The 13,401-nt window shown below is 39.9% G+C and overlaps 1 protein-coding gene across 1 annotated transcript in view; it reads left to right on the top strand.

Annotated features, from left to right (window-relative positions):
- csmd3b (CUB and Sushi multiple domains 3b) overlaps nt 1–13,401 on the top strand; it is a 2,186,187-nt gene that overhangs the window by 1,991,764 nt on the left and 181,022 nt on the right. Inside the window, exon 42 of the mRNA XM_059983996.1 lies at nt 12,836–13,024. Within this exon, the coding sequence (XP_059839979.1) occupies nt 12,836–13,024 (189 nt within the window). The remainder of the gene's footprint in view (nt 1–12,835; nt 13,025–13,401) is intronic.

Genomic DNA, 13,401 nt, shown 5'->3' with positions numbered 1-13,401 from the left:
CATGCAACTACTAATAAAGCAGAGGAATGGGGATGTTGGTGGAGGTTTACATTTTCATTTGTAACGGCTCAAGTTACTCGTTTTTCTAAAAGTAACAAATTACCCATAATTGATCTCAAATTATTTGGTAAATCTCTTAAACAGTGTAATGTTTCTATGTATGTGGATGAACAAAAGGTTAACATGAAAGGTGCATGTGAATAAAATTCTAGAGAAATGTAAAAAAGCTCTTAATGTGCTCTGGTGTATAGTTGAGTGTGATTGGGGTGTGAGTAGGAGGTCACTTAAACAAATATATATTGCTTTAATCAGATCTGTCTTTGATTATAGATGTCTTGCTTATGGGTCAGCCTCGCCAGCAGTCTTAAAACTCCAAGATAAAGATCGAGCTAAAGCATTGAGATTATCTGTGGTGCTATTAAATCATCCCCAATTTCAGCATTACTGATAGAAAAGGGTGAAGTTCTTTTGCATCTATGCACATTATAGTTAGCAATGGTCCAAAATGGGAGTGTCGGGAGCACTGCAATTGTGAGGTCTTCAGTTAATGGGTGGATGGGAAATGAATGGGCATAAAATCTTGGGTTGTTTAATGCAGAGTATGGTCCCAGTCTACCTCCTCCTGTTGCTCCTCCATGGGCTTTCCCATTGCCTGTGGTTGAGTTAAGCCTTCAAGGAAAGATCTAAATGAAAAAATTATTTTATATCAGTAGTTCAGGATGTTCAGCAAAGTGCAAGGCAGATGTTATGGCTTCTTACATATCTGCTTGTGTTCAAAAGGTCCATTGATAGGTCATTCAGGTGTCCCTGTTTATGTTCCAAAATTACAGGTGACTGTTAAAATGATTATCAGACACAGCATCAGTCTGAGATGGCTGCTGTCAGTTCAGCTTTGGAATGGGTCGAAGAAGTATGCCTTGATTCTGTACTTCTCTGTTCTGATTCGTTCCTGTTTTTGACATTTATTAAACAGATATTTCAAACTGCAGGCCAAATATTCTTCCTGAGATTTGACAAAATCTGTTAAGGGTCTTGGCTTGTTTATCCATTTCGCAACCCGTGTTGGGGTTGAAGGAAATGTGGTGCAGACATTCTAGTCAAGCAAACACTTAAAATTAAGGATATAAATGTAGTGGTGCCTTTGCATGGAGGGGAGGTGAAAGTCATAATTTCAAAGTCTATTTGATTACTGGGGCAACAGCGTTGGGATAAGGAAAAGAAAGGATGATATATAAAATTCAGAGGATGGTGGGAAATCAACTGGGAGATTGGTATAAAAAGAAGGAAGAAGTTATACATGTTTATGTATTGGGCATACTCAGTTGAATTATTTCTTATTCAGAATTAATGTGCATGATATGGGCATTTGTAGGGAGTGCACTTGTCAAGAAATGATACAGCATACATTGTTTGAACTCTGTTCTTATGAGGTGGCAAAGGAAACATCTAATTGTTAAATTCAGATCTTTGGGACAGACACAGATTAACATGGAAAGTTTGTTACAATATTACTGCCATCATAATGTATATAAGTGCGTATCTGACCTCCTAAAAAACATTAGACTTTTCGATATTATTTGAGTTGTTGGGGGCTGGTTTTTTAGGGGTACTTCATGCCTCTTTGCTGCACGTTCCCAACTCATTAGGTTGTGGTAATGCACCTTATGCTGGTCTGCCAACCACCATAAACATTGCAAGAAGAAGAAGAAGAGGTTCAGTTGTTGTTCATCTCAACCATCAGAATGGGGAAGAAATGCCATCTAAGTAACTTCCACCACAGATTAACTGGTGCCAGATGGGGTGGTGTGAGTATCTCAGAAACTGTTGGTCTCTGAGAATTTTACATAAAACAGATTACAGACACTGGTGCAAAACACAAAAAAAAACATGCAGTGAGTAGCAGTTTTGTGGGCGTAAACGCATTGTTAACGAGAGAGATTAGAAGCGAACAACCAGACTGATTCAAGATGACAGGAAGGCAACAGTAACTCAGATTATCAGACATTACAACAGTGGTGTGCAGAAGAGCATCTCTGAATGCACAACATGTCAAACCTTAAAGTGGATGGGCTGCACTACAGCAACAGAAGATCTCACTGAGTTTTAGTCCTGAACTTAATAAGGTGGCCACATTCACACAGCTCTTTAAAGCACTATTGCCACTCATTACACTAAAACTTAAACAAGTAATTCACAGTGAATTCTACAAGCGAAGTCTATTTGGCTGTTTGAAATAACACTGTGAAGTGTGCAATGGCTGGAATGCTGACTCCATAATTGTTGTAAAGAAATGTTTCCATGTCACATAAAAGAGTAACTTATCTGTTCCAGTGTACATTTGCTATCCAAGGGAGTGGATAGTTTGCCGTGATGGTGAATGATTAAATCCTGTGAGACAGAGTGCAGTTGCCAGGCTGTAAACTGACTGATGATAAATCCTCTGGAAGAGAAATCTGTTGAGTGATAAAAGAAGGGTGAAATAAAGCTACTTTTTAAATTAGCATGACAGAATAAGTTCCATTTCCCTCACACTCCTGAGAACACAAAAGGAAAATTAATTGCTCAATCTGAATCTGAATGGGATGATGTATTGTAGCAATTTCTTACATTACTTGCATCTGGGGAGAAAAAGATGGTACAGAATAAACTAACAAGAAGCGTTCAGTGCTGGTCTACCAAAATGTGGCAGGTTTCTAAAGTTAATTCAGCTGTGATTCACCTACAACACTGAAATGTTATTGGATGCCAGTATTGCAGCTCAAATTTGTGCACAGGTTCTGCATCTTGATTGGATCTCAATACCCCAGCCAAGAAAATAACAGCTCTGTATCAATCCTAGTAAGAGTTGAACTTTTCATGGAGGTTTCCACTCTCTCATTTAATTGCAGGAGGGTACATGTGCAACTGCCTTTGCCTCTTCCCACAGGAGAGACCTACCATTCATGAACCTGACTCAGTGTTTAAGGGAGCAGCTTCTTCCCCTCTGCCATTCTTGAATGCTATCTCATTATTACTCTTGCTCCTACCTCTCTGTCTATGAACCTCAAGAACACTCATCTCATGGCCCAACCAGAAGACTTGGCTGAATGCAGAGGTGTACCTCTCACTAAAAGCCCGAGACACTGCCATCAAGTCTGGAGACGGAACAACTCTCAGAGCAGACAGGGGAAAAGTCACGTTTGGCATCAGGAGGACAAAGACTGCCGATGCACAAAATATTGAGGAATATCTGTCCGATAATGAACCCAGCATATGTGGCTGGGCATTAGGTGATTTACTGACTACGTAAAGGAAAACAGTGCTGCCTGGACCAGTGAGGCCTCCCTCCACAACACTCTAAACAACCTTCATGCATGGGGAATGCAACGCAACTCTACCCACGGAAGCTACCTCCCCTTCCAGCTGAGCAGCAGATATGAGAAGGACTCTGGAGAGTCTCCCCCTGTGAGGTTGCTGGGCCAGACAACATCCCAGGCTGAGAATTCAGTGAGTGTGCACACACCAGCTCACTGACTTCATGGACATCTTCAACACTTCACTCATACAGGCTTCAAATCAGCCTCCATTATCTCTATAACAGAGAAATCTACAGCTTCAGAGCTAAATGTCAACTGACACCAATCATCATGAAGCCCTTTTGAATGACTGGAAATGGCACATAGCAAAAACTCCATTCCAGTGACACTCACCAATATGTTTATGAACGGAACCATGCTATTACTGATGCCTCAGCATCTATCATGCCCCATGTCTAGAAAACAAGGACACTTATATCAGAATGTTGTTTCTGGATGTCAGTTCAGCATTCAACACTATTCACCCACAGACCTTGGTGAACAGGTTCCTACTCCTCGGTCTAAATACTGTGTAACTGGGTGTCGGACTTCCTAACCAACAGACCTCAGATAATCAGGATGGACTGCCGTTCCTCCCTCCCCATCGTCCTCAGCATGGATGACCCCAGGCTGTGTGCTGAGTACACTGTTGTACACTCTGCTGACACACAACTGTACGTAATCACGTGGTCAAGTTCATTGATGTCACAGGGTGGTGGGGCTTTTCACCAGTAATGATGAGACGTCCTACGGAGAGGAGGTGGAAGAGCTCGAAGCTGGGTGCCAGGTAAAAAAAACTTTTTCCTCAATGTTAACAAGACAAAAGAGATAGTTATTGACTTCAGGAGAACTCACACCCACCTCTCTTGGCAGCACAACAGTGGAAACAGCTTCAAACTTCTGGGAATGCTCATCGCGCACGACCTCTCATGGTCTCAGAACACATCCAACACAATCAGGAAAGCTGACCAATATCTTTACTTTCTGAGGAGGCTGAAGAGAGCTGGACAATGCACATCTATACTCGTAACCCTCTACAGATGCGTAATAGAGAGTGTCTTAACATGCTACTTCACTGCATGGTATGGAAGCTGCACTACAGTAGACAGGACGTCTCTACCACGGGTAGTCAAAACTGGACAAAGCATCACTGGCACCAGCCTACCTGCCATCAAGAACATATACACAGAAGAGTGCTGAGAAAAGGCCAGTAACATGATGAATCCCACCAACCCTACTCATCACTGTTTGTCTCAGTCCCATCAGGGAGGGAGGTGCATAACATCACACCAGGACCAGCGGACTCATAACAGTTACTTTTCCCAAGCAGTAAAGATGATCAACACCCATCCATTAAAGCACCTCACCACAACCTCCCCCCATCACCACTTTACCATTTCCTGTCAGTCACCTTATGTGCAGGTACTCTATGTGTGTACAATCAATCTACTGTATGTCCTGTCTATAAGCTATCTTATGTGTTTATATTTATTACGTATTTTTATTATTGTGTTCTTTATCTTGTTTTTTTTTGTGTGCTGCATCAGATCGGAGTAACAATTTTCCGTTATGATTGTGTATTGGAAATGACACAAAACAATCTTGAATCTTTCTGTCTATCTATCCATCTTCTTCATAATTTTTGTCTTGTACTGCACTGCTGCCAAAAAGCAACAAATTTCATGACATATGTCTGTGACAATAAACCTTATTCTGATGCCTTTCAGATGTAACTATACCTGCCTCTAGCACTTCCTATGGCAGCTTGTCCCATGTAATCACCATTTCTATGTGAAAAAAATTTCCCTTCATAGCCCCTTTAAGCATTTCCCTTTTCGCCTTGGAAGTTTTAGATCCCTCCTAGGGGGACCCCCTAGGTTGACTACTTCTTCACTTCCATAGATGCTACCTGACCTGCTGAGTTCTTCCAGCATTTTGTGTGTATTGCTCTGGATTGCCAACATCCGCAGATTTTCTTGTGTTTATTGTTTTTTTTTAATAAATTGATGCTTTAATGGCATGGTTCATTCAGATACTTCAGCAAAATTTCAAAGTTCAAATGTCAACATATACAGCACTGAAATTAATTTTATTGCAGGCGTTCACTGTAGATCAGAGAAATGCAACAGAATAATTGAAAACTGCACAACAAAGACAGACTGGCAAGAAACCAAGGTGCAAAAGAAGAGAATTTGTGCAAATACTGATGCACCATCAATTACTCTCTGAGACGTGAGGCGAGATATTGGCTTTTATTGACTGGAAGAAAGAACAAGCAGCAATTGACCACCATGCTACATCTTGGAGACTGAGGGCAGGGCTCAGGCCTCAATCGCCTTTATACCGGGGTCTGTGAGAGGAGCCACAGGAGCAGTCAGCGGAGGGGGGGGGGGCATGTCCAGACAGGTATATGTAGTTCACCACAAATACAAATCATAAATAAATATGTAATGAATGAAGAAATAAATAAACAGATAGATCAACAGATAGATTGCACTGAAAACCTGCGTCGTAGCGTCCTTGGGAGTGAATTTACATGCTGTGGAATCAGTTCAGGTTGTGGTGAGTGAAGTTATCCACCCTGGCTCAGGAGCCTGATGGTTGAAGTGTAATAATTGTTCCTGAACCTAGCAATTTGGGGCCACCTTTCTGACGGCAGCATCGAGAAGAGAACATGGCCTGGATGGTGGAGGTCCTGGATGATAGATGCTACTTTCTTGTGGCAGCGCTCCTTATAGGAATGATCGATGGTGTTTTTATATTTCAGAGGTACAGAGTGCTATGTCAACCTCCATTTAAAGTGTTTTTGGAAGATAAGTAATAAACTTTAAGTGCATGTTTTCATTTCCTGGGTTTACCTGCACCACTTAATCTAAATACAGTATAGCACCATTGTTAAAATTAGTCAAAGTATTCTTTGTTAAAGCTACGGTTCTTTACACAATGGCTTTTAACTGTTCAACACTTGGCAGACTTGATGTATTTATAGAAAAATATTGTATTCAGATTGTTGTTGATGGTGACAGATGTATTAGGCAGTCAGAGCTTGGCCCATCTGGAAGTGATAATGATTTATGTAAGTTTGACAATGTTGTAAGAACACCAGGCTGAGATCATAATGGAAATTGGTTTGTTGGAAGCTTGGTGACACATATGCAAAACTGTACTGTAGGAAGCATGAGAATCTATCGCCAACGTTTTTAAATAGAACATAGAAAACCTACAGCACATTACAGGCCCTTTGGCCCACAATGTTGTGCCGACCATGCAACCGACTCTAGAAACTGCCTAGAATTTCCCTACTGCACAGCCTTCTGTTTTCCGAAGCTTCATGTACCTATCTAAGAGTCTCTTAAAAGTCCCTATTGTATCTGCCTCTACCACCATCACTGGCGCATTCCATGCACCCACCACTCTGTGTGTGAAGAACTTGCCTCTGACATCCCCCTTGTACCCACTTCCAAGCACCTTAAAACTATGCCCCCTTGTGTTAGATATTTGAGCCCTGGGAAAAAGCTTCTGGCTATCCACACAATCAGTGTATGGCTCATACACTGAAACAACATTGATATTTTAAGAGTTTATAGTCATGCAGTATTGTGTCCCTATTTCGTCAATGTCTTTAATGTTACCCACTCAGTAAAGATTTAACAGTTTTGGAGATGTTGCAAAAATGGATTGCAAACATAATTCCAAGAACAAGAGGTTTATATTATGTAGGAAAAACAGAAGTGCATAATAAGAGCAGAAGACACAGGAGCAAAGTAGGCCATTTTGCCAATCGAGTCTGCTCATTCATTTCATCAAAGCTGATACAATTTCTCTCTCAACCCCATTCTCCTGTCTTTTCCTTGTAACTTTTCAAGTCATAGTTAATAAAGAATTTATCAACCTCCAGCCTAAACACACCTAATGGCATGGCCACCACAGCCACGTATGGCAGTGAATTCCACAGATTCACTGCCCACAGGGTAAAGAAATTTCTGCTCATCTTTGTTATAAATGGGCATCCCTCTATTCTGAGGTTGTACCCTCTGGTCCTAGACTCGGCCAGTTTAGGAAACATCCTCTCTATGTCCACTCTATCTAGGCTGTTCAACATTTGATACGTATCAATGAGATCTCTGCTCATTCTTCTGAATTCCTGTGAGTATAGGCCCAGTGCCATCAAATGCTCCTCATAAAATAACCCTTTCATTCCCAGAATCATTCCTGTGAACCTCCTCTGAACCCTTTCCAATGTCAGCACATCCTTTATTAGATAAGGGGCTCAAAACTACATATAATACTCCAAACTAGGCCTCACCAGTGCCTTATAAAGCCTCAACATTACATCGTTGTTTTAATATTCTAACCCTCTTGAAATGAAGTGAAATGGTGTAAAACTCTGGTTAGGCCACACTTGGAGTACTGTGTCCAGTTCTGGTCGCCTCACTATAGGAAGGATGTGGAAGCATTGGAAAGGGTACAGAGGAGATTTACCAGGATGCTTCCTGGTTTAGAGAGTATCAATTATGATCAGAGATTAAGGGAGCTAGGGCTTTACTCTTTGGAGAGAAGGAGGATGATAGGAGACATGATAGAGGTGTACAAGATATTAAGAGGAATAGACAGAGTGGACAGCCAGCGCCTCTTCCCCAGGGCACCACTGCTCAGTACAAGAGGACATGGCTTTAAGGTAAGGGGAGGGAAGTTCAAGGGGGATATTAGAGGAAGGTTTTTCACTCAGAGAGTCGTTGGTGCATGGAATGCACTGCCTGAGTCAGTGGTGGAGGCAGATACACTAGTGAAGTTTAAGAGACTACTAGACAGGTATACGGAGGAATTTAAGGTGGGTTTTTTTTCTACACTTTTACACTTTATACTGTATATCTGAACAAAATCTTTTAGTATCTTCTTTGATGTTATTGGCTAGCTTACCTTCATATATCATCTTTTCCCTTCTTATTGGGTTTTTAGATTCATTTTGTTGTTTTTTAAAAGTTTCCTGATCCTCTTTTGCTTTATCATATTCCCTCGCTTTTGATTTTATGTTGTCTTTGACTTCCTTTGTCAGCCATGGTTGCGTCATCCTGCCTTTAGAATACTACTTCTTCTTTGGGATGTGCCACTCCTGCACCTTCCGAATTGCTCCCAGAAACTCCAGCCTTTGCCGCTTTGCCGCCATTCCCGCTAGCGTCTCCCTCCAGTCATCTTTGGTCAGCTCCTCTCTCATGCCTCCATAATTCCCTTTACTCCACTTTAATACTGGTACGCCTGACTTTAGCTTCTCCCTCTCACGTTTTCAGGTGTGTTCTATTATATTATGATCACTGACTCCTAGAAGTTCCTTTACCTTAAGTTCCTTGATCAAATCTGGTTCATTACACAACATCTGTGCATGGGCTTTGTACCAATGTCACCAGTAATGCTACCAGAAGATAGCTTTACATGGTGGCCCCCTTCACTTTATCATGGCAGTTGCTTTGAACTCCTGTAGAATGAAAGCTTTATGACTGGAACCAGCTTTACCAGACAGGTTTGCTGCCATCTTCCTCATGCCAGCTAGATTTTTGAGAGAATGAAATTCTTCTTGGTTCTTTCACTGTGCACAGCTGACTCGCAGAGTGATACTGTCATGTGCTGTAAATCAGTATTGGCTTGCATCTTAAGAACATTTATAATCCTACTCAAATTTCTGGTTATTGGTTTCCAGCAAGATTGAATGACATTTTTTAAATCATTCTGTAGACAGTGCTTTGCTTGCTCTGCTCTCAGGCACAGCAGTGGCAGATTGTTGTGGAGATGTCCTTATTGATGTACAGACTCCTCACTTATTTATCTCACTGAAGATCAGGAAAGAGAACCCCTTGCTAAATATCCTGGTCAGATTAACTCTCCTGTTTCTCTCTTCCTTTTCCCAATCCTGCTCCTCTCCCTCCTTCTCCACAGCAGCTCATTCTGCATTGTCTGCGTTGATTCTCACAGCTGTGAATGTAATTCTGGATGGTAGAGTCTCATTGCATGTGGATTCTTGATGATAATTACAAGCATCTGCAAGTTTTAGATGGATATTGAGTATTTATGAACAAATGTCATCACCAACATGGTTTCTGTCACTAATTTTTTGTTAAATGTACAACCATACTACAGATACCATTATGGATCATAAAGTAGTGCTGAAGAAGGGGCAGACAATGATCTTGGTTCCTTAACATAAATGAAACTTTGAAGTTACATTTGAAATCTGAGCTGATAATGAAGCCAGAAATAACTGAGGATAGACTAAAGCTTTGGATGAACCAAAGTGAGAAACTTCAAGTATTTCAAGTTTAGTTAAATTCACAAGTACAAAATCTGTGTTTTTTGGTTACATGTACCAAGATATAGTGAAAAGCTTGCCTTACATTCTGTTTATACAGATCAAATCATTATACATTGAGCTAGAAAAAGTTAACACAAAGATTTTGCAGAATGAATTGTAAAATTGACTGGAAAAAGTGCAATGTAAGTAAACAATTAAGAGGAAAACTATAAGAAAGTAGGTTGAGAGGCCAAGAGTCTATCTTATCATACAAGAGTTCTGTGTGATCACAGTGGGTCAGAATTTGTCTTTGAAACTGATGATATATGCTTTCAGGATTTTCTATCTTCTACCCATTGGGATTGGGGAGAAGAATGTATGGTGGGGCTGGGATCTTTGATTATGCTGGCTGCTCAATGTTGTTTTCTGCGGAATCTTCCTCTCTAGATTCAGTCCATAATTTACTTGACTGTATAGATAGTTTCAACTTAAGTTGTTACTTTTCTACTTCAGTTAAACATTCGAAGTGATTTTTGAAGGATTTCTTTATGCAGTAGAATCTATAGATTTTTCAAAATTGGCTTATTGGGAGTATTGAAGAAATATAGTCATTTAAAAATTGATGGTCTATTTAGAACAAAAAATTACTTATAAATCTTTGAAGTAATTTTCAAATGAATTTTTGAAGCTTTATTCAATAACAGCTTATGTTAAAAATGTGTCTCAGTTTGCAGCATCAGCATGGTTGACGCATCACCCATTACGCCTTTTGGAGATTAATTCTTGGTGACTGGGGTAAAAAGATGCCCTAACCTCTAATTCTGATTTTACGCTTTGCACTCACATCAAGCAACACTGTGCAGAAGGGATTCAACCATTTAAGATGTACCTTTCCTGCTCTTTTATATGAAGGACTTTATGATTATTATTAACATATTGGATGGTGCGATGGAGATACATCTCTACCAAAGAAGGTACAGGGGAACTCCTCCCTCCAGTAGCCTGCACCCTTGGGCAAGGTTGTGCATCTGCTTAGTCCCTCCATGATCAGGGTCATGTGAAGCCATGGGACTGGGTGGTGGATGGTCGTATGAGTAGATGGTGCATATCACAAGTCCTGGTTATTTGATCACTGACACCAGGCAGACTATCTCTCAAGAGTATTGATAATGGTTGCGGTCACCCCTTGTAAAGAAACTGCCCGGAAGAAGGCAATGGTAAACCACTTCTGCAGAAAAAATTTCCAAGAACAATCTTGATCAAGACCATGTTTGCCCATGTCATACAATACAGCACATAATGAATGAATTAATTAACATATAATCTGATTTACAAAATCTTGAAACCGAAGATTGTGCAGCTCTTTATGCCTGTTTTGCATTGATCCAAATGATTTCAAAAGGAAAGTGCTGCAAAAGGTTTATTCAAGAGAGAAGCTGACAATTTGACTTCCTACTGCCCTGAACCATTTCTTGGACTTTGTATCAAATATGATAGAACTCCAAACAACCATAAGGCTAAATGAAGAAATCCATTAGTAGGCCAAAATAAAAGTATTGATATTGATTTTTAACAGCACATCATATTGGCTTCTTCCTTATATTAAGGTTTAACTCACCTTTCAAGAGAACATTTTTCGATACCATAACACAAATGATGATGACTCACATAAGACAAGGTCATGGTTAAACATTTATTGGAACAGCCACACATTACTGTCAAATATCCATCTGCCATCTATCAATGACTGCATCAATACACTGTAAACTTGGTAATCTGTAACACTATACCTCACACCAGGTTTTCTTATTGGGAAATATTTACTTAAATTTCCTCAGATTTTTATGAAACATTTCATGAGCCACCACTTACAGTTATCTTTGAAAACTTCCCCCTTACTTCTTGCCCGCTAGTAGAACAGATTTAGAAGAGCCCTTTCTCCAGAATTATGGTTACTGCACCATTCAGTTTCTGCACCTCCTCTCTGTATGCTGTTTCGTTGTTATTTGTAATTAATCCAGTCACTGCACTGTCACCTGCAAATTTGATAAGGAGTGGGCTCAGTACACATCCCTGCAGTGCTCTAGTGTTCAGGGTCAGGGAGTTTGATGTGTATTTCCCTAGTCTGACTGTTTGGGTGCGATTGGTAGCAAAGTCCAGAATCCAGTTGTAAATTGATGCATTGAGTCCCAGACTGGGTAGTTTAACTGTCAACTTGTAAGTTGTTGAAGGCAGAACTGCAGTCTATAGAAAACATTCTAGTGAAGGTTATAAAGAACTATTTTTGTACCAAAGCATCTTTAAGTTATCTCTGAATATAGTAATCAATGTTTCATCTTCTCCAGATTATAATTAAATAAAATTTTAAAAATGTCTCAAATTAAATATTTATATTATATGCAAGATGAATAAGAGGGACACCTTATTTCTACTTTGAACAGCACAATAAGATACATATTACCATTTAAAAAATCACAATAAAACAGTGTGTTCTTTGAGAAATCTCAATATCTCAGGATTTTTTTTAACCAAATTTCAATTCATGTTGTGATCACTTGACTGTTAGTATTTTATGTTTAGTCATTTTAAATGGGCAGTATTGGAATCTCAACAGGTGACATAAAGACCATTTACCTCAGATTCACACTTGTTTATTGTGCTATTTCTGCATTAAATTCCTTTGAAGAAAACCGTGGTGAACTACATATACCTGTCTGGACATGCCCCTCTGCTGACTGCTCCTGTGGCTCCTCCCACAGACCCCTGTATAAAGGCGGTTGGAGGCACTGCTACCCCCCTCAGTCTCCAGGATGTTGTGTGGTCATTTCTTGCAGCTAATAAAAGCCTGTTGTTTGCCTCCCATCTCTGAGAGTTATTGATGGTGCATCAAAAACAAAAGACTTTCAGTGCAATAATTGCTCTAATTCTGTGTGGTTTTAGTAAATAAAACAATTGCATCACACAAACTGATGAGAAAATGCTGATTAACAGTATACTCCTCAACATACTAAGAGGAGACAAAAAAAGTATCAAACTTTTAAAATGAAAATGGCATTAGGTCAAAAATAATTGCAGGACAGGAGTAATAAATTGAAAACATACCTGGAGGTTTAAAAATACTTCATTATATTGTTTCTTTATTGTACTTAAAAATTCTTCAGCTGTTAAAAGCTTTCCTTTACCTATTGGGTCTAATTAAAGAAATTAACTTTTGCAGCTTACCAACTTCAAAGTTGTCCTGACCCCCGCCCGTTTCGGAATGGATTTGTTATCGGATATGACTTATCAGTAGGACGGACCGTCTCGTTTGAGTGCCTCCAAGGTTATACACTAATTGGGGAACCAGCCCTCACTTGTCTCCACGGTATAAGTCGGAACTGGAACTACCCAATACCTAGATGTGAAGGTATGTATCTTGAATGTAAGTATGTATGTACGTATGAAGATGTGAAGTTGTTTGCAATCTTCTTTTGCCACCAGTGCTTAACATGTACATGACTGTGCTGCTGTTTGATCCTTTTACCCATAATTGAGATTCACCACTGTTTGACTTTCCAAACAAATCTATATTGAGCACAATATCTGAGGTCTTTACAATTGGAACAGTCTCTATTTACCTTGAACTGATACCTGGCTTCCAACGATTTGCTACCACCAAAATGGTTTGCCTTTCCTTTTAAATATTGTCCTATTTTTAACTGAAAGATATTTTGCTGGTAGACAGATTCCTTTCAGAGTGACTAATTCTGATTAAATCCATGCTTTCAGGCAGAAAATAGAGGA

The sequence above is a fragment of the Hypanus sabinus genome, chromosome 1, assembly GCF_030144855.1.
Source record: "Hypanus sabinus isolate sHypSab1 chromosome 1, sHypSab1.hap1, whole genome shotgun sequence".
Taxonomy (NCBI): Eukaryota; Metazoa; Chordata; class Chondrichthyes; order Myliobatiformes; family Dasyatidae; genus Hypanus; species Hypanus sabinus.
Note: the sequence above shows the minus strand (reverse complement) of the source record. Positions and strands in the feature narration are given on the sequence as shown.